The sequence below is a fragment of the Rhipicephalus sanguineus genome, chromosome 2 (genome assembly GCF_013339695.2).
Source record: "Rhipicephalus sanguineus isolate Rsan-2018 chromosome 2, BIME_Rsan_1.4, whole genome shotgun sequence".
Taxonomy (NCBI): Eukaryota; Metazoa; Arthropoda; class Arachnida; order Ixodida; family Ixodidae; genus Rhipicephalus; species Rhipicephalus sanguineus.
In genome coordinates this window covers 51,851,069-51,872,751 of record NC_051177.1, presented here as the reverse complement: position 1 = coordinate 51,872,751, position 21,683 = coordinate 51,851,069, and the positions used below count along the sequence as shown (strand labels likewise).

General features: G+C 47.2%; 1 protein-coding gene across 2 annotated transcripts in view; it reads left to right on the top strand.

Moving 5' to 3' along the window:
• Window positions 1-11,499: 11,499 nt before the first annotated feature.
• Window positions 11,500-21,683, top strand: part of LOC119382947 (beta-galactosidase-like) — a 25,290-nt gene continuing 15,106 nt past the window's right edge. For both annotated transcript variants that reach the window (XM_037650884.2, XM_037650883.2), the window contains exons 1-6: window positions 11,500-11,652; window positions 12,330-12,480; window positions 13,303-13,366; window positions 14,945-15,039; window positions 17,313-17,496; window positions 20,675-20,855. In XM_037650884.2, coding sequence (XP_037506812.1) covers window positions 11,534-11,652; window positions 12,330-12,480; window positions 13,303-13,366; window positions 14,945-15,039; window positions 17,313-17,496; window positions 20,675-20,855 — 794 coding nt within the window. In that variant the 5' untranslated portion in view covers window positions 11,500-11,533. The remainder of the gene's footprint in view (window positions 11,653-12,329; window positions 12,481-13,302; window positions 13,367-14,944; window positions 15,040-17,312; window positions 17,497-20,674; window positions 20,856-21,683) is intronic.

Here is a 21,683-nt window from a genome sequence, read left to right as displayed (position 1 = left end):
CATACACGACTCATCGAGAGTGGACAGTCGAGTAGCGCCAGAAAGTTGTGCGTAAACTTAGCGTTGACGAAACTTAAGTGTTTGCAAAATCACCAACGTGTCCCACGGCATGTGACAACGAGGTCTCAACTGGTGTCCGTAGAGGTGTGCCTACATTCAGGCACGCCTCTACGTGCCTGAATAGCAGTGACCTTAGAAGTACCGACATCGTGCACTGACACGGCGCTGCTGTGCGAGCTTCGTCAGGCCATCGTCATGAACGAAGTATCAGCCTGCGTGCCGGCTGTAAACACGTTCTCTCTCGTTATACTAATAGCCCGTTGATATTAAACGCTCACCATAGACCAGATATTACAATGTATCTTACTTCAGTGCGTTCTTTTATAAACTACAAGCATTTTTTTATACTAAACGCTCTCCATTGACCAGATTGACCAGACAATGTATCTTACTTGAACTATTTCTATCTTATTAACTAGAAGTAGACTGATTCGCAGCTTGAAACATATAAGCCCCAAACATCACACGCAACTGTTAGGCAATCCACTGGTGCAAGTCGGATGATTTACCGCTTTCCACGACTACATACGGCCGCGAGGCGCCTTCATTCAAATTGTCTTGTCACGGGAACTGCCGATCCTCTTGCTATACTATACTATACAAGGCTATGCTATGCACTGCTAGCGTGCCTGGATAGCCGGGTGGCTGCGATGCTCGTCTTTGGATAGTTGGGACGCCGATTCCAATCTCGCCTCGCCAAGAAATTTCTTTTGCCAAGAATTTGTCTATTTCTTCGTACTCGTTCTCTTGCTCATCAGACATCGGACAAATAGGCACACGTGTTCTGGGGGCGAAACATAAGAAGAATAAAAGGAAGGCGATGAAGAAGAGGCTGAAGATAGCACGTGCCGGTTCATGACAATGATAATTTTTTATCTATGACACTGTAAACATCGAGCACGACAGCTGTGCTGTAAAAAAAATTGTGCACTTTAATTACTGAATTTAGGGAGAAATTTTAGTGTGCGTAAACGACAGGAGCCTGACTGTCAAAGGATTTTTATTAAAAATCTATTTTCGAACAGAAAGCCCGCTGTATTTATACCCCGCGCGCGGAAGCTGCTCACACCCTACTGAAAAATTTGAATACAATATAGTCGAAGAAAGGCACTATGGCGAAGAGTGCCCGTCACCTTAACTGCGCTACAGTGACGACCGAACTGCATGGCGACGCACTCGCAGCATCCTTTGGGCTCAAGTTATCTGCCCGTGTCACTTGCTCGCACGTAACATGTGGTTCGGCCGCCGCGCAAGTGCATAATTGCTGCACCGTGACTATAGCTCATTTGTTAAAGTGACGTGCTCCCTCACTGCAGTAAGTTCCATTGGGAAAATCTGTAAAAGGTTGTTAGTATATGTCATTATTCGAGCCTCGTTAAAACAGTCCCTTGCACGCCGTGGAGATGGTTGACCACTGAAGCTGAAAGGGGCGGCCTCGGTGTTTATCACTGGGCTTATCACGGAACCATCCCACTCTGCGAATGTGTATGACCAGCGAAGCTGCATAGCACACGGCACAGAGGTGACACTGAATTTTTATGAAAGGTACAGGAAGGCACGGAATTTTCGAGAGATGTACAGACAGTCCCTTCTGAATGCAGCGTATGCTTGAGCAGCAGGCGCCTTTTTTCCGCGACATGCGTCATCTTGTCTGGCTTTCTGCGTGGGCTTGGCGTTTCGTGCACGATCTTGGAGCCGTTTGAGAAGCACGCGTATTTTTTACCTCATTCTCAGTTTCGAAACAGGCGGACTAGTGGTAAGTAATGAGAGAGAGAGAGAGCAAAACTTTATTATCGCATAAGTTGGGGCATCGCAAATGGTTGGGGCCCCTATTCCAGGGCTCCGCTGGCCATTGCCATCATCTTTGCCCTTTGGACCAGACAAAGCCGATCCTCAAAGGCCCAGCTGGAAAGCAGTGCCTCCCACTGTTCCTCAGTGTTGTACACGCTGTGGAGTTCATTGTGTAGTGTATACACGCCCACGTAATGTGAAACAGATTTGGTGTGGTCCCGCACCGCGGTCATATATCGCCTTTTATCTTTCACACTTTCCTTTCACACAGCTCTTGAATAGATGGATGTTATGAGCGTCCCATTTATAATGGGGCGGTGACATGTGTGACATGACGCTCGTAAAAAGACGCGCCGTTGATATGGCCGTCCCATTCGGCGCGTTTCCAATAACGTTTTAACGCAGCGAGGAGGCGGCTTTAGCCCAAACCTCGCTCACATAGCATCCATCCATATCGAGAAATAGCTCTCCGACGCTTGCCTGGCTGTCGCACCGCGTTCCCTGCTCGCCCTGTGAGAATTAACGGCCAGGCTAGAGGGAAGACACGGCGTGCGGAGCGTTTCTGTTCGCGTTTCACGAAGCTTTGGAGGAGTGCATGTTGAGTAACAGTGTTTACTACGTGCTTGTTTGTGCCATCTTTGCGCGGGATTCGCAATATGCGGTGCCCAGGTATATCTCGACAACTTCAACTACCGCAAGGGTTAAATCATGATCATGGGCGTTGGTCGTCGGTACGGGGTTGCCGCTAGGCGTCAACGTGGGTGCGTCCACATGAAGCGGTGCTATATCTGCCAAACAGCAGTAGGCATTGTACAAGCTCCCATATACCAATGCACTATAAACAATCAACTACTTCTGTGACGACACGTTTCACTGTCGTGTTATACCGATTCCTATGACGGAGGGATCAGCCATCTTTTTCTATTATCCCTGTAATATTGAAGAATTGCTGCGCACTTATAAGGTCTAAGAGCGTTAGGTCCTCTACTGCAGTGTCCGTGGAGGCTTGCTAATTTGTGAAGCCCCGAGCCGCTTTGTTTGGTAAAGAGCCTAGTCATCAGCAGACTAACATACTCGCTACCCTATGACAACATGAATCACAAGTTTGTTCAGTTTCTGTGACATATATGTTTTTGTCTGTCTGTCTGTCTGTCTGTCTGTCTGTCTGTCTGTCTGTCTGTCTGTCTGTCTGTCTGTCTGTCTGTCTGTCTGTCTGTCTGTCTGTCTGTCTGTCTGTCTGTCTGTCTGTCTGTTTGTTTGTTTGTTTGTCTGTCTGTCTGTCTGTCTGTCTGTCTGTCTGTCTGTCTGTCTGTCTGTCTGTCTGTCTGTCTGTTTGTTTGTTTGTTTGTTTGTTTGTTTGTTTGTTTGTTTGTTTGTTTGTTTGTTTGTTTGTTTGTTTGTTTGTTTGTTTGTTTGTTTGTTTGTTTGTTTGTTTGTTTGTTTGTATCCTCAACACTATGACACGTACACACTTTGCTCACGGACACTTCTTCATTTTTAGTGGAGCAGTGCTGGGTATTGGGGCTCGTCCGATTTCTGTGACACGTACCTGCGCTGGGGACAACCTGCCTGCAGACACTCGCTTCGTCTCGGCATACACAGTTTTGCTGTGAAAAAAGAAGTTGAGAAGCTCTTTCCTAAATAGGCTGCCTTCGTATTATCTTCATTCACGCTATACTATTCTAGGCAGTTGCTCGCAACGATGATGATGATGATGATGATGATGCTCCTGGGATGATTGGCACCTACCCACTCAGGGGGATCGGCCAAGAGTCGGGCGGATCATATAGTCTGAAATTTTACAGCGAAAGCTGTTATGAGATCATTTCACCGGCCGTTTTTGGCGCCGTAGTTGTCCGCCGCCGCCGCCGCCGGTGTCCGTAACCAGTATCGCTCGAAATAAAAAAAAAGAAAAAAGTTCCAGGATGGAACGAGGTTCGAACCTGGGCCCTCTGCGTGGGAGCCCAGTATTCAACCTCTGAGCCAAGCCGGTGGTTGAAACTGCTTTGCAAAAGGTCCTATACAGGCTTCATGTCGGGAAGGAACCACATTAGCATATGCAATATAGCGTGGTAGAAGAGTAAAATAAGCACCAAGCGTCGCACAACGCGAATACTGTAACCAGGCGTCACACAATGCGAATTGCGCAACGAGTAGGTTGTTGAATGCTTCCAACCCATTACAAAGGGCTCTGCCTTAATTCTTCGTCGTCATCAGGCACAGCATCAACAAAGTGCGCATAATGCCTTACATGCGTTTAGCAGGTACTACGGCTCTCCGTAGAATGACGAAAAATGGCACAGTGCCTGCTGCCCTACTTCTGAAAAATTACAATGATTTATAGCGTAGTGGGTTCCTCGCAAGTGCGCTTGTATTATTTGCCAAGGAAGCCAATAAGCGCATGATCCATTTCCTCGGGGTCTCAGTAAAATTACAATGATTTAGAGCGTAGTGGGTTCCTCGCAAGTGCACTTGTGTTGGTGGCCAAGGAAGCCCATAAGCGCATGATCCATTTCCTCGGGGTCTCAGTAAAGTTCTTCGCCCCCCCCCCCCCGTCTCTCTCCCACGTCAACGTATGTTATACAGCATGACGGGAAAGGGAAATAGTGACCGGGCGTCATCCAATGCAAATTACATAACTGGTGGGCCGTGTAACGCTTCCAACCCATTACAAAGGGCTGAGTCATAATTCTTCATCGTCATCAGTCGTCGCGTCAACAAAGTGCACATAATGCCTTACAGACGTGTGGCTGGTGCCTCGCTTCTCCGCAGAATGACGAATAATGGCTTAGTAGGTGCCTCCCAACTTCACGAAAATTGTGATTTATGGCGTAGTGGGTACCTTTCTAGTGTACTTGTATTGTAGCCCCGAGAGAGCTTACAACAGGCTCTAGAAACGCCGCTCTTCCAGCTTTCGCTGTGACTGTGCTGCGGTTTCAGCGCAGGCCTGGCGTTTTTAAGTGCTCATAGAGGGTACAGTGTCAATTATAATCAAAAGTTGTCTTTAATGAATACTGTAGTTTTAGATTAGACCGTGTTGCATAACCTGCCAAATGGCCAAAATGATTATGTCATTATGACAATTTAAAAATTATTAGCTGTTGATGTGTCGAATAAGCCGATTTGATTCGCATATGAATTTCTCGATAGCACTGCATATATTCCCGTCCGAATGCCCCGGCGCAGAAGCCCCAAATGACAACAGTATAGTTGAAGTAACTGGCAAACCAAGGTGCCGCATTACAATTTCGATTGTTCGTTTTCTGAGAGAGGAAAAACGTCGGCATTCCAGCAAGAAATGTTCGATTGTTTCTACCTCATTGCAAAAGGAACATGTAGGAGAGAGCGCCAGACCAACTCTGTGCATGTATAAATTAAGAGTTGGGATCCTACATCACAATCTTGTCATTGCTACTTCTGTCTGCCTTGTTTTACACCATTTTCTGCTCCAAGGGAACTGAAGGTGCTGAAAATCTGGTGATGAAGCGAGACTTGGAGTAAGCAATGATAAAGCGTGCTTTCTAAATCTGGCCGCAGCGACGAACGCCGTAAGTGGAGGTAGATCAAGGACTAGGCCTACAAGGGAAGCCTTTGCCAAAGTGTCCACAACTTCATTCAATACTATTCCTTTATGCCCCGGTACCCAAATTAACCGCAGGTTTCGCAAATGCTGTGGACCAAGTACGCGCAATAATGTCAGAGTATGTGATTCAGCTGGGGTTGTTAAAGCAGAACACAATGATAATGAATCTGTTACTATAGCCACTGAAGTTATGGAGACGGGAAGTTTACGCAGGGCCAAAATGACAGCTAAGACTTCAGCCAAAAATATTGGTGTATGATCAGGGAGTCTTACAGAAAAGGACCAGTCTAGTTGTGTGGAAAAAATTCCAACACCGGCCTTTTCCTCACACTGCGAAGCATCAGTTGCTATCACAACAGTCGTGCTAATCTGATTTAAGTGATCTTGAAAAAGTCCATTCAGTACATTCCAAGAGCGAGTACCCAGTTTCCGAGAACGTGGTTATCATCATCTGTAAGGGGGCCCTGAAACGAGCGCACGAGCGCTCACCTAGAAGAAAACGAGAAAGACGACCGTCACCCCGAACCGCCCTGCTGAGGTAAGGCATGTCTCGATCCGAAGTGCGCTACATTTGTGCGTGAGAAGTATTTTACTTAACACATATTCTCTTTGATAAAAAGCTGTCGAGATAACGCGAAATTTGAGGGGCGTCTTTCTTGCGCTCAGCAGAAAAAAAAAGGTGGCGTGATCAAGTTCTGGTAGTTCAGCCATCCTAGTAGTGCGAGCGTTTGCTGGAAATGCAATGTATAGCGAGCAGCGAATATTTGTATATTCCAGTACTCATGTATAAAGAAGTAAAAGTGCGTTGGTACAATTTAATATTCGCTCAACCTTCAACTTTATTTCAAACCCTAGAGAACGCGTTGAAGAAAAAAAAGAACTTCGTTTCGCCGCAGAGGTGAAGCAGTAGCATCAAATTGGAATGTTATACGAAGTAAGGCTAGCAGCTCAGTACTTCAGCATGCGACCCTGGAGTAACTCAACAAAACGCTGGTGTAAGTAAATGCGGCCGCTGCAGCGAGCGAAGCGACCTTCGTGCTTTCTATCGCTTCAACGCGAGCAGCACGTAAGGTGCTCTCAGAATAATTCGGAACACCGGACACGCAGCAGCGCGCCGGCAGAGTATGAGCGCAGAAAAGTAGTACCATGGTCTGCGCGTGCGCTGTCTCCCCAGCAAGCAACCGTTGCTTTGTATTGCACCTAGATTCGCGTTGTGTTGCTACAAAACGGTGCCCTATGTGTCCCTTAGCGTTTTGATAAGGGCGGCTTGGTGGGTGGTGTCTGTATCAAGCCACGTGTGCGCATGCACGCGCGTTGGAGCAGGATCCGTCGTGCGTGCGTGTTCGTGTGCTTGGATGACTCTTTTCTTTTGCTACTTTGCTTCCTATTTGTCATTTGATAAGATTATTTTGGGGCCCCGCCACGGTGGTCTAGTGGTTATGGCGCTCAACTGCTGACTCGAAGGTCGCGGGATCGAATCCCGGCCGCGGCGGCTGAATTTTCGATGGAGGCGAAAATGTTTGAGGCCCGTGTACTTAGATTTAGGTGCACGTTAAAGAACCCCAGGTGGTCGAAATTTCCGAAGCCCTCCACTACGGCGTCTCTCATAACCATATCGTGGTTTCGGGATATTAAACCCCAGATATTATTGAGGTTATTTCGGGTAGGCGACCGTGACTTGCGCTCGCAAAGGGCGGTGGTTTCATCAGATGCGACCGTGAGCATATCGGTGGCAAGATTGATAAAGAGATACGAATATATTTGAACCATGCCAGTGACACGACGTTCATCTTTTTCCTATCGAGGCAGCATGCTGAAAAGAGTACCGATCGATGTAATAATTGAGCTCTGGTTACAAGAGAAATCTCAGCGCGAGAAATGCCACCTCGCAGGGAAGTATGTAAGCGCGGTCAACCGCATTATCCAAGCATACAGGGATGAAGACGGCCAACTAGGAGATGCACCACGATCCGGAAGACACAAGAATGCGACCTTCTCATTATTGCTGCAGCAGTCGCCGATCTTTTTCAAAGCGCCGGCCAGGTTAACACAGCACTGAACCTGCAAGCCAGTGAGGAGACTCATTCTAAGCTCCCTCTGAGCAAAAGAAAATAGCTGTCTGCGCCAACAAATAAAGACAGGTGATCAAAATGTAAGAATACTCGCTACCAAACAGCCAGATTCCGTGATTGATTGGTGCACAAATATACGCAAACATCCTAATGTGATGCGCAAATAAAAGATTGTGGTGTCATGTCTTAAGGTGGTATCTTTTCGATGGAGGCGAAAATGCCTGAGGCCCGTGTGCTTAGATTTAGGTGCACGTCTATGAGCCCAGGTGGTCGAAATTTCCGTAGCCCTCCACTACAGCATCTCTCATAATCATTTCGTGGTTTTGGGACGTTAATCCCGAACAGTTACGATTATAGTACTCATGCAGCCACTTCGTCTGCATGACGAACAAGCCGTGTTATTTAATTTCGTGAACTGTTTTATTACCGCGATCGCCGACACACCTGTAAGGGAGCGGTCGTGTAATAGTCCAAATTGACCTCTTATTACCAAGCTAGTAGTACCACGGATCTAAAGATAACTAAACAGGAACTAATACCTCGCAGAACAGACCAACACGGTTGAAAAGAAGGCAGGGTTGGCCTTGTGGCCTTGGCGCTTCAACCGCAAGCAGTATCACATAATGGATGCAGGTAATGACGAGAACACGCCGCAAGGAATCCACAAGCCTTTATATCTATAGATTGCGGTGCGCAGTATACGATACAGGGCCTGGTCCGTCCCGCCCACCTTGTCATGATGGCACCTAGCGCTACGCTTTTGGTGCAAGACAACGCCAATCTAGATGCACTAGGGAGCTAAACTAGCTCGCTAGGGAGGCCGCGCATGCGCACACCTTGCGTGCATTTATCTGCCGGTGCGCTCCGCCGGCGAGCGGCTGCGTGCTCGGCGTTCCGAATTATTCCGGGAGCGCCTTACAGTCGAGCGCGATATGAAGGTTATCGCGCGAGCGTCGACCGGCCTAGCATCCCAGGGACCTATAGCGGCACATTTCGGAACAGTGAAAATCAAGATTACGCATTCTTCTCGCCATCGTTGGCTCTTCCATGCTACAACAGTCGTCCCTACGACGAACTCTACACCCTTTCTCTCTGTTTTACAGCGAAAGCTGTTATGAGATCATTTCACCGGCCGTTTTTGGCGCCGTAGTTGTCCGCCGCCGCCGCCGGTGTCCGTAACCAGTATCGCTCGAAATAAGAAAAAAAAACGAAATAAGAAACAATTTCCGGGATGAAACGGAATTCGAACCTGGGCCCTCTGCGTGGGAGCCCAGTATTCTACCTCAGAGCCATGCCGGTGCTTGAATCTGCTTTGCAAAAAGACCCTATACAGGCTTCATGTCGGGAAGGAACCACATTAGCATATGCAATATAGCGGGGAGAAGAGTAAAATAGGCACCAAGCGTCGCACAACGCGAATTCTGTGACCAGGCGTCACACAATGCGAATTGCGCAACGAGTAGGTTGTTGAATGCTTCCAACCCATTACAAAGGGCTCTGCCATAATTCTTCGTCGTCATCAGGCACAGCATCAACAAAGTGCGCATAATGCCTTACATGCGTTTAGCAGGTACCACGGCTCCCCGTAGAGTGACGAAAAATGGCACAGTGCCTGCTGCCCTACTTCTCAAAAATATAGTGATTTATAGCGTAGTGGGTTCCTCGCAAGTGCACTTGTATTGGTTGCCAAGGAAGCCAATAAGCGCATGATCCATTTCCTCGGGGTCTCAGTAAAATTACAATGATTTAGAGCGTAGTGGGTTCATCGCAAGTGCACTTGTATTGGTGGCCAAGGAAGCCCATAAGCGCATGACCCATTTCCTCGGGGTCTCAGTAAAGTTCTTCGCCCCCCTCCCCCGTCTCTCTCCCACGTCAACGTATGTTATACAGCATGACGGGAGAGGGAAATAGCGACCGGGCGTCATCCAATGCAAATTACATAACTGGTGGGCCGCGTAACGTTTCCAACCCATTACAAAGGGCTGAGCCATAATTCTTCATCATCATCAGTCGTCGCGTCAACAAAGTGCACATAATGCCTTACAGACGTGTGGCTGGTGCCTCGCTTCTCCGCAGAATGACGAATAATGGCTTAGTAGGTGCTTCCCAACTTCACGAAAATTGTGATTTACGGCGTAGTGGGTACCTTTCTAGTGTACTTGTATTGTAGCCCCAAGAGAGCTTACAACAGGCTCTAGAAACGCCGCTCTTCCAGCTTTCTCTGTGACTGTGCTGCGGTTTCAGCGCAGGCCTGGCGTTTTTAAGCATTCCAGTCGTTGCGATCAAATGTATTCTTCGTTGGCTCTTAGCTCCGCGGACGAAGCAAAATTCCAGGGAAAGATCTGGTAAAGCTGGTGCTTGGGACTGCTTCGTTTGAACAGCTTGTTAAGTTGAACAAAATATATCGCGTTGTCATACCAAAAAGAAAAAAAAAAGAAATGAAAATGTGCCTTCCTCAGACGGGGGTGATTGCAGCTTAAGGAACAGCAAAAAGAGTGAGTGAAGCTTGCCTGATACCTCCCTCTCCGGGAAAGGGGATTCTGCAGCCGTGGCGCTGTCGTAGTTCTTGGCCGACGCTCGCGCGATAACGCTCATATCGTGCTCGACTGTACAAAGGCATGAGCCGTCTGCTGATCTCTGTAAAGATAGTGCGCATGACAGATGCTATTGCTGAACTACCTGTAATTTGCCGTTTATTGCTCGCGCAAGATGGAGTAGATTGAAGAGCGCTAGGATAGCTCTTCGTCCTGCTGTAGACAAAAAATGACTTGTTGATGATGAGGCTCAGTTCTTTTTTTTTTTTTTTTTTTGTAGCTTGTGACGCGGCTTCTTACGAGGACACATCGACAAGATGAGGGTCAGGATTTGTCGACCCGTTATCTCGCTAAGACTAACAGCTTTCTTCAGATGGTTGGTTTTGTTTTGCGCTGTATTTTGCCTTTCCTGGATATCCATGTACAAGTCCCCGGACAGGCTTCCGCTTCCACTGCAGAAAGGCTGGTTGATATGGCTTTCATTATTTCGGGTGAGTGTATGCACGCAGTCTCAAATGCATTCCCCGCACTAATGCATAAGGGAAGTGTATGCTATATCCACTTTGTTCGCTTTAAAGGTCTCAAAATGATAAATTTACAGAAATCTGATATCATCCTTTATTACCGAGTATTTCTGTTGTGAACATGGCAGTCCAATCTGTTCATGTTTGTGTAACTTCTGCGGGGTCATTGTAGTACAGTTGACAGCCTTAAAAAATTTGGCAGACAAGTCAAGCATGTAATTGAAATTGAATGAAGACAACGCTACTTTTGTGATAGCCAACACTAGCCAAAAACAGCCATTATGCAGTTAGCCAGCACCATCTAGCAATAGCCAACACGAGTGTCCTTCAGTCGTTGTACGGCATATGGAACGAATTTGTGCACGTTGTCGTGTCACGTGTGCTGTTGCCTCGAACTCAGCAGCGCGGTGCCGTAACCACAGGCATACCGCAGGTTGTATGGTCTAAAAAGGAGTTATGTATGCACCATCGTTAATACTGGAATCCTTGTCTTGCAGCAAGCTGGTACTTTGACGCGCCTCCCTACTGAAATGTTCCGTATGCCGTTCCAATATTTCCGCGTCTTTTCGTATGAAATCCATACGAAGCCCATATGTTTTCCATACATTTCCCATGTATTTCTGTAAGAATCTTACGGAAACATATAGCATTATTGAAGTGACATAACGGAACGTCTCAGTATGGTACCGTTGCGTCATCGCAGAACTGTTTTGTTCGCGATTTCGTGCGACGTCTGGCGCGACATACCGATAACGAAAATGGGGGTGAGTGTACAAGTATTTCGTAGCCAGTGTGCCTTGCAGCAGAAATGTTGTTCTTGAGAAAATTACCGCTTGAGAAAAAGCTCCGCCCTTGCAGTGAATGGTTCCAGAGCCGGATGAAGGGCTTCAGCATGTCCGCGTTTGTTTTTTTGTTTTTCTTTTTCATAAGCCGTCCTTCACAGTAGACTACCCTGGCAAATCATTCGTGATGAACGGCCAGCGTGTCCAGATTATGTCGGGCGCCATCCACTACTTCAGGGTTCTGCCTGACCTCTGGGAGGACCGCCTCAAGACAATGCAGGCGTCCGGCTTGAACACAATAGAAACGTGAGTAACGTCTTTGTCTCACGATGGGTGTAACAATACAGACCCATCAGGTCCAGTTACGCACATCGGATTATCTTTATGTATGAAAATGCAAACAGGCTTATCAATGATATGCTTTTGTAGACGTCGCATTTCTGTCCCGTCACCTAAACAACTTGAGAAGACAGACATTTCTTGCATAATATTTCGCGGAGAGGTCAGATCTTCAAGCCTTTACTGATTACCGTCCATTCTGGTAATTGTGTCACGACAGAGAAGAGGAATCAGAGCGGCAGTGAAGTGATGTGTGGCTTTAAACCGTTCCCACGGTCGCTTCGCGCGGCGCAGCACGTGAGCGTAGCCATGACGTGCAGCGCTTCACCGCCAATAACTACAGACTGAGCGCGACGTTACTAGCGGTTGTCTACCGGATGCAGTCGTCGCCATGCGTCTCGAACTCTCTCGACCTCACCGTATACCGCAACGCGTCAGCTCGCTTTCACGAGCACTCACCTGTGGCGCAACAAGCGCCGACTGCACCAAGCTGCGAATATCTCGTTTCAATCGCCGAGTGCTGCACGCTATAGTTCGTATTTCGTCAGCTGCCGTGTTGGCTGCGGCGGCGAGCATCCCTTATTTCGTGCAAACAGAGTGATATCAGAGGTGCGTCCGTTCAGAGATTGCATGGGCCTTTGCAGCTACGTCGAGTGGAGTAGCCACGAGCCCGAAGCTGGCCAGTTCAATTTCGAAGGGCAGCAGGATCTTGTGCGCTTCCTCAAGATCGCCCACAGACTCGGCTTCATGGTCATCCTCCGGCCGGGCCCCTACATCTGCGCCGAACGCGACTTCGTGAGTAGACATACACTATGCGCATTTGAGGGAAAACATAGTCACGACTATGACAACAAACACGTGACGAGATGGATGGAAGGATCCATGCGCGCATACATGTTTTACATTAAGAGCGTTTCTTTTTTTTTTCGCTTACAGCTGTAAGAATAGACGCACGCGTACTCACTAATTGCGTCAAAATATCATGTTAGATCGACGGGGATGTTTTGATGACAGTCGCCATACATGAAAAATCTGGAGGCGACCCTAATCTTTCACTTAGGTGTCCTGTAGTGACACTCGCACGTTGGCGTTCGTGCGCCCTTGTGCATTCCTTGGGTTAAGCGTGCGTTCCACACGCTTCCGAAGCTTATCTCGGAGGCTACGTATAAGCACGTGGTTGAGGTCTGCCCCACCAAGTGCTTTACCAATCCCGGCTGCTCAGTAAAAAAAAAAGGGGGTCCGCTCTTTCAATGAACTCATTCAATTAATATTCATTAACTATCCTGGCAGCTAATTGGTATTTATCTTAAGTCGGCTTACGCTTCGAAATCAAATGTATCCAATATACCTGTTAACTTGAAAAAGAACCATCGATTTCTACCTGTTTTATTTTTTTAACTAATGTTCTGAATATTCGGGAAACCGGAAGTGCTCGATCGAAAGTTCTGGGAAAAGGAACAAGATTGCCACTCGTTGTTCGTGCCACTAAAAAAAATATCGCATAACATCGACAGTCATTCGAGATCGGTTGTGCGCGACATTTTTTGTTGTTTATTTTGTCCGACACTTTCTGAGCGGCGACTGAATTAAATTGAGAATGATTGTTTTTCATTTAAGGGAGGCCTTCCGTACTGGCTCTTACAAAATGGCTCATCGATACGGGTTCGGACCATGGACGAAAGTGAGTACGAAGGAGCTATGCATGCTCCTCCATCCTACTGGTTTTCATTTCTTTGTGTGTGTGTGTGTGTGTGTGTGTGTGTGTGTGTGTGTGTGTGTGTGTGTGTGTGTGTGTGTGTGTGTGTGTGTGTGTGTGCGTGCGTGCGTGTGTGTGTGTGTGTGCGTGTGTGCGTGTGTGTGTGTGTGTGTGTGTGTGTGTGTGTGTGTGTGTGTGTGTGTGTGTGTGTGTGTGTGTGTGTGTGTGTGTGTGTGTGTGTGTGTGTGCATGTGCGTGTGCGTGTGCGTGCGCGTGCGCGCGCGCGCGTGCTTTCTCACCATAATCAACAGCATGAAACAGTGTACAAATAACTCAATTGCATTATTATAGCGTAACCCCTAAGATTTAATTAATATTTAAGGAAATGCCTGAGGTGCCTGATCATCCGCGAAAACTGACCGTCGACTTGAGCACGCGTGATGCAAGAAGTGAAATGATGTCACAGATCGCCAGAATTTGTGGCGTCATCATGTCGTCACTATGACGTCACATAACTTTGACATCATGCGAAGACGTCATCACATGAATTCGTCGTTTCGTCAAAAGTGGGCTGATCCCGGAGGCAGTGCAAAAACACGTAATGTGCAGAAGGCTTTCGGGTGGATCTGTACAATCTACTCAGAGGAAAAACAAGATGGCTTTCGCCTTCGAGTCGTCTTAGGCGAATGCATGAGGGACCAGGTGGGACCATGTTTAAGTCCGCATGCGCTTCAGTAGAGCTTTAAAACTTGTCGTAATTGCAGCAGCTTTTGTTAGTAATACCACCCCTGAAAACGACATTTGATCTTATTATACCGAACTCACTGAGAGACGGTGAGATTAGCTTCGTCACATAAACTCCTCAGATTTTGGTTGGCATAAAAATGGCAAGACGACGTAGCGCATCTAATCGCGCGCGGTATAGCGAGCCCTTCCATAAACGCGTGAAGGCTTCAAGTTTAGAGGCAAGCTTGATTTTATAGAAAGGAACATATGAGGTTTCGACGGTTTTCCTATATGGCTAAGAGACCATGTGGCTAAAAATTAAGCCTCGCATATTGTTATGAGAATTTAGCTACTACAGTCCCAGCATAATGTCTGGCTTGGTGGTTCAAGAACTTACTGCGATATACGCACGCGTATCGTGAGCGTATCGTGTCTAATCCGTAAGCAAGTCGAAGGTTAATCTCGATACTCTCGATAGTCTTGTGGTATCTCGTCTCCAAGGTGTCAAATTCAGTAAGGCGTTAAGAATGACCTTAACTAGAAATAAAATTTGGGCCGCGATTAGCGTCGCGTATTTCATATTTAGGAACATCAGTGCAAAGATAAAACACAAGTTCCAGCTTGTTTGAAGAACGTTAGTACATGTAGGCTTCATAAGTGATCCATTGGATGCCTACACACCAAAACTGTGCAGGAAGCTTCTGCTTTTTTTTTTCCTTTCACTTTTTGTTAGCACTGTTCTTCTGAATCCTGATCGCTATGACGACGACTATAAATCTAGATCGACACTGACATCTTTAACACCAGTGTGACTTCCACGTCTTACGCTCTGTGCAGATTACATCTACTATGCTGATCGATATCTCATTAAAGTCTTTGAGAAGGTGCGCCCACTCCTCTTCAAAAACCACGGACCAATCATAATGGTACAGGTAAGTAAACTCGCACTTCTCGAAGCAGTTTTGAAACTGTTGATGTAAACTTCAAGTTTACGGTGCCGCAACCACGGTATCAATAAGCGCCCCTTATTATGAGTAAATTCGGTTCATTGATTTCTGTCCGAAAACCATTTGTGAAAATTCTGCAAACACTTGTGAAAGTTTGTTTGTTTTTTTCTAAATTAAAAGAAGAGCGTCGGTGTAGATATTTAAATCAAAATATTAAAAAAGGGTAGCCGATACCCTAGTAGATATTAAAATGAAAAAAATTCGGCAGGTACCACGCGTTGTGGGAATCGGTTTCATGCGAAGGAGTCAACGAGTACTTCTATGCTGTATTTTATGGTTTTGCGCCAAGCGTTACGAGATGGATCGACGCGTTTTTGTAAGTGTAGTAGCTGCGTGCACATCATGGGCTTACCAGGCACGTCGACAACACTGGCGTTTAAAGGGTAACTTATGGTGCGACGTAACGTCAGCCCTCACGTTAGAGTACAGGCGTCAGTATTATCGAAACTAAGTGCACTTTATGGTGCAATCATGTGAATATCATACGTTACTTTCAGTAATGTATTCCTCCGGGGTCGAGCAATGCTTCAATATAGCTTGATGAATCATAGGAATAAAAATGTAATGTTTATTCGACTGCTACAAAAGCGGAGCCAACACTAAAACCACAGACGTTAATCTGATAAGACGCCTGTACTGTAGGAGTACATATGTAGTGTTTATTGCTTTCTTGTAAGATTAGATAGCCAGCACCACAAACACAACTGACGTTTCACCGACATTATGCCTGCATAGGCTGTTTGCCCAAACCAGTTTATAGACCTGGCGTGGCTCTGTGGTAGAATACCGGATTGCCCCGCAGAATGCAGGGGTTCGATTCCTGCTAAGATCCTAAGTTTTATTCTTTCCATTCGTCATGGCAACGCTGCCAATGTCGGTTTTTCTTAACGCTCTGGCATTTAAATTACGAATGTCTGTTCTCGCCGTTCCTGGGTAGATATAAACTGTCAGTCACCTGTTCCGCATACCCGTACACTGCGGCCCGTGGTAAACGGGTATGTGCCACACGTGTCTGAAGGAAAGGGTTTGACGACGTACGTGACAGGATTTTCACGTTATTAATGTCACGACCCGACTGTCATATTCGTCAAATCCTCTTGTCATCCCATGTCAATTTTGGTGTACACCACGTTAAGGAGGCGATCACGAGAGCACCCATACGTAGGCAGATAGATAGATAGAAACGCTCAAAGTGCCAAAGGTTCACTAAGAAACTCTGCGCACTAAAAAATGGACTTGAGAAGTCACGTCATGAGGACAGACAGCAGAGGGTCAGTTAGAACATCGGAATGGATACTGCGAGATGGGAATCGCGGACAGGGTCGGCCAAGGATTAGGTGGCGCAACGAAATTTTAAAAGATCGGAGGCATAAAATGAAATCGCGTTGGAGACCGTTGGGAGAGGCCGTCGTCCTACAGTGGACATAAGACAGGCTCATGAGGATGATCATGATTCGATATGTAGTTTTACATCCTCTATTGCTTCCGGGCCGAAAAGTTTCAAGGTGGGCTGGAAGTTAGCATTCATTCATGTTCCTAACTCTGTGCACAAACAATAAACAAGCTATCATCAAATTATTCATACGTGCATATCATGGGTAACGAAGGATGGCGACCGGTTTGCAACTATTTTTCGCCTCCAGAGTTTAACAATACCCTGGGGTTTCCCGAAACATGCATGAATGTGCGGTAATATACAACGTGCGTTTACAAGTATGTTCACAAGTTTGTACAACACTGCATCGAAAAAAGATCGTCCGCATCTGTTCAAGCATCTAAAGCTGTCAAAATTTATATATGAAGTTGCGGTTCACGCGAAAGTGCTAAGAGTGTTTAACTAGGGTTTCGCAAGAGCTCTCTCGCAAATTTGTGATTTCTGTAATTACGTATTAGATGTATACTATAGGTGCAGTTTACACAACTGTGGCGCCGTTTTTCATTACCGTTTTACGAAGTTGTAAACGTCATGGTTCCGTTTTTCGTGGCTTCGCAATGTTCAGCCATCATTGTGAAAAATATTGAAATCGCTAATAAAAAATATACGCTTCCCAACGTTAACCAATGTCATTTTCCTTTGCGAAGCAACGTGCTTTATGAGATTCGCTGCAATTGAGAATCTGTATACTATAGGGCTGTGCGTAAAACGTGCAACTCACAGGTCAGTACATTTTCTCGAAACCACGGATTACTTATTTCAGCTGGAAAACGAGTACGGCACCTACGAGGCTTGCGATTTCAACTACACGCAGCACCTGAAAAACCTGACGACGACACACCTCGGACTGGACGTGGTTCTGTTTACCACGGACGGCGCTTTCGACGATAGAATGATTCAATGCGGTCGCGTCAAAGGAACGCTCACTACCGTCGACTTCGGCGCTGGTAAGAAGCTCACTATTGCGCGGAGCGCTTGCCTGCTCTCTCCTGACCGTCCGCCCTCCTGCCTATGCCTCTCTTTTAAGTCTAAAGCCTTAGATGCCTCGTCAAACGCAAAAATTGACTGTCGGTGTCGGCGTCCCGCGGCGTCGGCGTGAACACGAATGATGCAAAAAATCATCGCGTGATGACGCCACCATATGACGTCTTCATGACGTCACAGATCGCCATATTTTTCGATGACATCACGACGTCATCGCATGACATCGTCGCTTGGTCAAAGGAGGGCCGATCACGGAGGCAGTGCAAAACTAGGTGAGGTACGCGCAGGAAGCTTGCAGTGCCTCCGATCCTGGAGGCAGTGTAAAACCACGTTAGGTGCAGAAAGCTTTCGGATGGGGGCGGGGAAGGATCAAACATCGACTGAGAAGCAAAAGAAGACGGCTTTCACCTTCGAGTCGTCTTTGGCGAATGCATGAGGGACCCTGTGAGTTTTTCTTAACCCTTAGGGGCGCAACGTCCACACATGTGGGCGCAACTTGTTTTTGCCAGTTCTTTACTGTAGTGTAGCCAGAAATTTTTTCGTGGGGATCAACCACCCTTTATGTGTGTGCTTGTGCCTGTGTATGTGTGCGTAGGGGGTAGCCGATATTCTAGTAGTAGCAACACATGCAAAATTGAAAATTTTCGGCGGGGCGAGGGCGGCAGATTTGAACTCCCCCCCCCCCCCCACCCCACCCCTCCCGGTTACGCCAGTGGTTGTTTGGACCAGTGGCTAAGGAGGAGCGAGATAGGTTGCGCATAAGTTAACTTGAACTTTCTGCATAGTGAATCAGGGGCGTAGGGAGAAATTATTTTCGGAGGAGTGGGGGGCACCTCCTTGATCTGAAGTGGGGTTCGGGCAGGCAGATGTCGTCGAGCGTCATTTTAGGCTCTGTATGCCATCGTAAAAAAAAAATTCGGGGGGCGCGGGGGGGGGGGGGGGCAAGGGTCCGGTGTGCAACACCCTGGCTACGCCACTGTAGTGAACATCTCTCTGCGTATGACTGAAGTCAATCGCTTCGATGAAGGCACTACGATGATCGACGTGCCGCGTTCCCGGAACAACTTCAAAAGGTTTTATTTTTCTTTGTTCGAAATAAATAACCAGAAACAAATTGTGCACGCATTTTGTGCCTACGATTTTATTATTTTTGTGTAAAATTGCAATATGATTGACCGCAGAATAATTAAATATTTAATTACACGGTAATTACGATTCGTTACTGAAACTCGCACAAAACAACATATTACTTGTCGATGAAGTGGATGCGCTTGAAAGACGAAGAAGAGACGGGACACACACTGCGCACACACGCTGCACACACCGTGCGCAGTGTGTGTCCCGTCTCTTCTTCGTCCTCGTCTTTCAAGCGCATCCACTTCATCGACATGCAGAACCAACTGGCCCAACTAAGTGCACTGACAAACACATTACTTTTTTTTCTTTTTTTACAGCGGAAGCTGTTATGAGATCATTTCAACGGCCGTTTTTGGCGCCGTAGTTGTCCGCCGCCGGTGTCCGTAACCACTATCGCGCGAAATAAAAATAAAAAAACGAAGTAAGAAACAATTTCCGGGATGGAACGGAGTTCGAACCTGGGCCCTCTGCGTGGGAGCCCAGTATTCTACCTCAGAGCCATGCCGGTGCTTGAATCTGCTTTGCAGAAAGACCCTATGCAGGCTCCATGTTGGGAAGGAACCACATAACTATATGTAATACAGCGTGGTAGAAGAGTAAAATAACAAGCAGGTGTTGCACTACGCGAATTCTGTAACCAGGCGTCACACAATGCGAATTGCGCAACGAGTGGGTTGTTGAATGCCTCCAGCCCATTACAAAGGGCTCTGCCATAATTCTTCATCGTCATCAGGCACAGCATCAACGAAGTGCATAATGCCTTACATGCGTTTACCGCGTACCACTGCTCTCCGTAGAATGACGAAAAATGGCATAGTGGCTGCTTCCCTACTTCACAAAAATTATGATTTATAGCATAGTGGTTTCCTCGCAGGTCCCCTTGTATTGGTTGCCAAGGAAGCCCAGAAGCCCACAATCCATTTCCTCAGGGTCTCAACGTTCTTCCCGTCCCCCTTCTCTCTCTTTTTCTCTCGTCAACGTATGTTATGTAGCGTGGTGGGAGAGTGAAATAGCGACCGGGCGTCACACAATCCGAATTACGTAACTGGTGGGCCGTTTAAAGTTTCCAACCCATTACAAAGATCTCAGCCATAATTGCTCATCGTCATCAGTCGTCGCGTCAACAAAGTGCACATAATGCCTTACAAATGTGTAGCTAATACCTCGCTTCTCCGCAGAATGACGAACAATGGCGTAGTAGGTGCTTCCCAGCTTCAAAAAAAAAAAAAACTGTGATTTCAGGCGTAGTGGGTACCTTGCTAGTGTACTTGCATTAGTAGCCCCAAAAGATTTGACAACGGGCTCTAGAGATGCCGCTCTTCCAGCTTTCGCTGTGGCTGTGCTACGCCTTCCGCGCAGGCCTGGCGTTTTTTTTTTTTTTTTTAGAATGTAATATCGAGTCCCCTAGAATGATGTTGGGTGAATTTGACACCTTTGCAAACAATGCATCGTAATTTCCGCTTAATGACGTAAATGTCTTGAGAAAGGAAAATTGACAAGCACCCGTTTGTATCACGACCCCCCCCCCCCTTAATTTCTTAGCCTGTCTGCCACCTTGAACAATTTGCAGCATTCTGTATCCATGCGCTTTGAGTTGTCGATTAGTTCGTCCTCGCACTGTCCGGCGCTAGCTTCCTGTTTAGCTCAATCGGTAGAGCGACCTCCCCGGAAAGTCGTTGGTCCCGGGTTCATCCCCCGGACCATGACGAATTTTTCGGCATCCAAGATGCTTTCTAAGAAATCCGCATGGATTTCCTTGTGGCTTCGTGCTACAAACAGGCGGTTGTCGATTTCCCTTTCCTAACCCTTTCGTCACCTTGCGGAATTCAATTTCCAGGTAAATTTGTGTCTGCCTGTATATATTTACGCCTGCCTGCCTGCCCTCCCGCCAGTTTGCTTTATTGTCCGTCCGTTGGTCGGCCACGAGCAACGTCTGGCCCTGTAAGCCTGGCTCATGCGTGCGATGTGACGTTTATTCTGCTCTTTTCTTTTGTGCCGACACAGGTTCCGATGTGCCAAACGCGACCGTGTTACGGCAGAGTTACCAACCATCGGGCCCTTTCATGAACTCGGAGATGTACACCGGATGGTTGGACAATTGGGGCCTACCCAAGAGCCGCGTGGAGACGCCTGTTCTGATCGACACTCTCCGCCAGCTGCTAGACATGGGGGCATCTTTCAACCTGTCAGTACATTCGATGTCCTTTTGCAATGTTTTACGATGAAAGCTATTATGGTATCACAACAGCAACCGATTTTGATGGCGTAGTTGTCCGCCGCCGCCGCCGCCGCCGCCGCTATCCGTAACAGCTGTCGCGCGCAATGAAAACTAAAGAACCAGTTTCCGAGCGGGATTTGAACCCAGGCACTCTGCGTGACAGTCGAGTATTCTACCACAGAGCCACGTCGGTGCTTGAAACTCTTTTGCAAGAAGACCCTATACAGGCTTCATGTCGGGCAAGAAACATTAACAGATGTAATGTAGCGTGGTAGAAGAGTAAAACACCATGCAGGCGTCACACAATGCGAACTAAGTAACGAGTGTGTGCTTTAAAGCTTCCCACCCATTTCAAAGGGCTCAGACATGATCCTTCATCAGCCACAGCATCAACAAAGTGCACATAATGCCTTACAGTCGCGTAGTGCATACCTTGCTTCTCAGCAGCATGATGAATAATGGCATAGTGGGTACCTCCCTACTTCGTAAAGTTATATTTATGGCGTAGTGGGTACCCTGAAACTCTACTCGCAGTAGTCGCCCCAAGAAAGTTTACAACGGGCTCTAGAAAGGCCGCTCCTCCAGCTTTCGCTGTCACTGTGCCGTCTGTTCCGCGTAGGCCTGGCGTTTTTATTGCGACGACGCACCGAGCAAATCCCATATGGGGAGCGGGGGGGGGGGGGGGGGGGGTAGGTGCCGTCACGCGAAAGAAATTCGGTGCAATTATGTTTATCTATTGCCCGATACAACTTAATAAGTCCGGAGAGGCCCGCAGCTAAAGAAGTATAGTTCCGC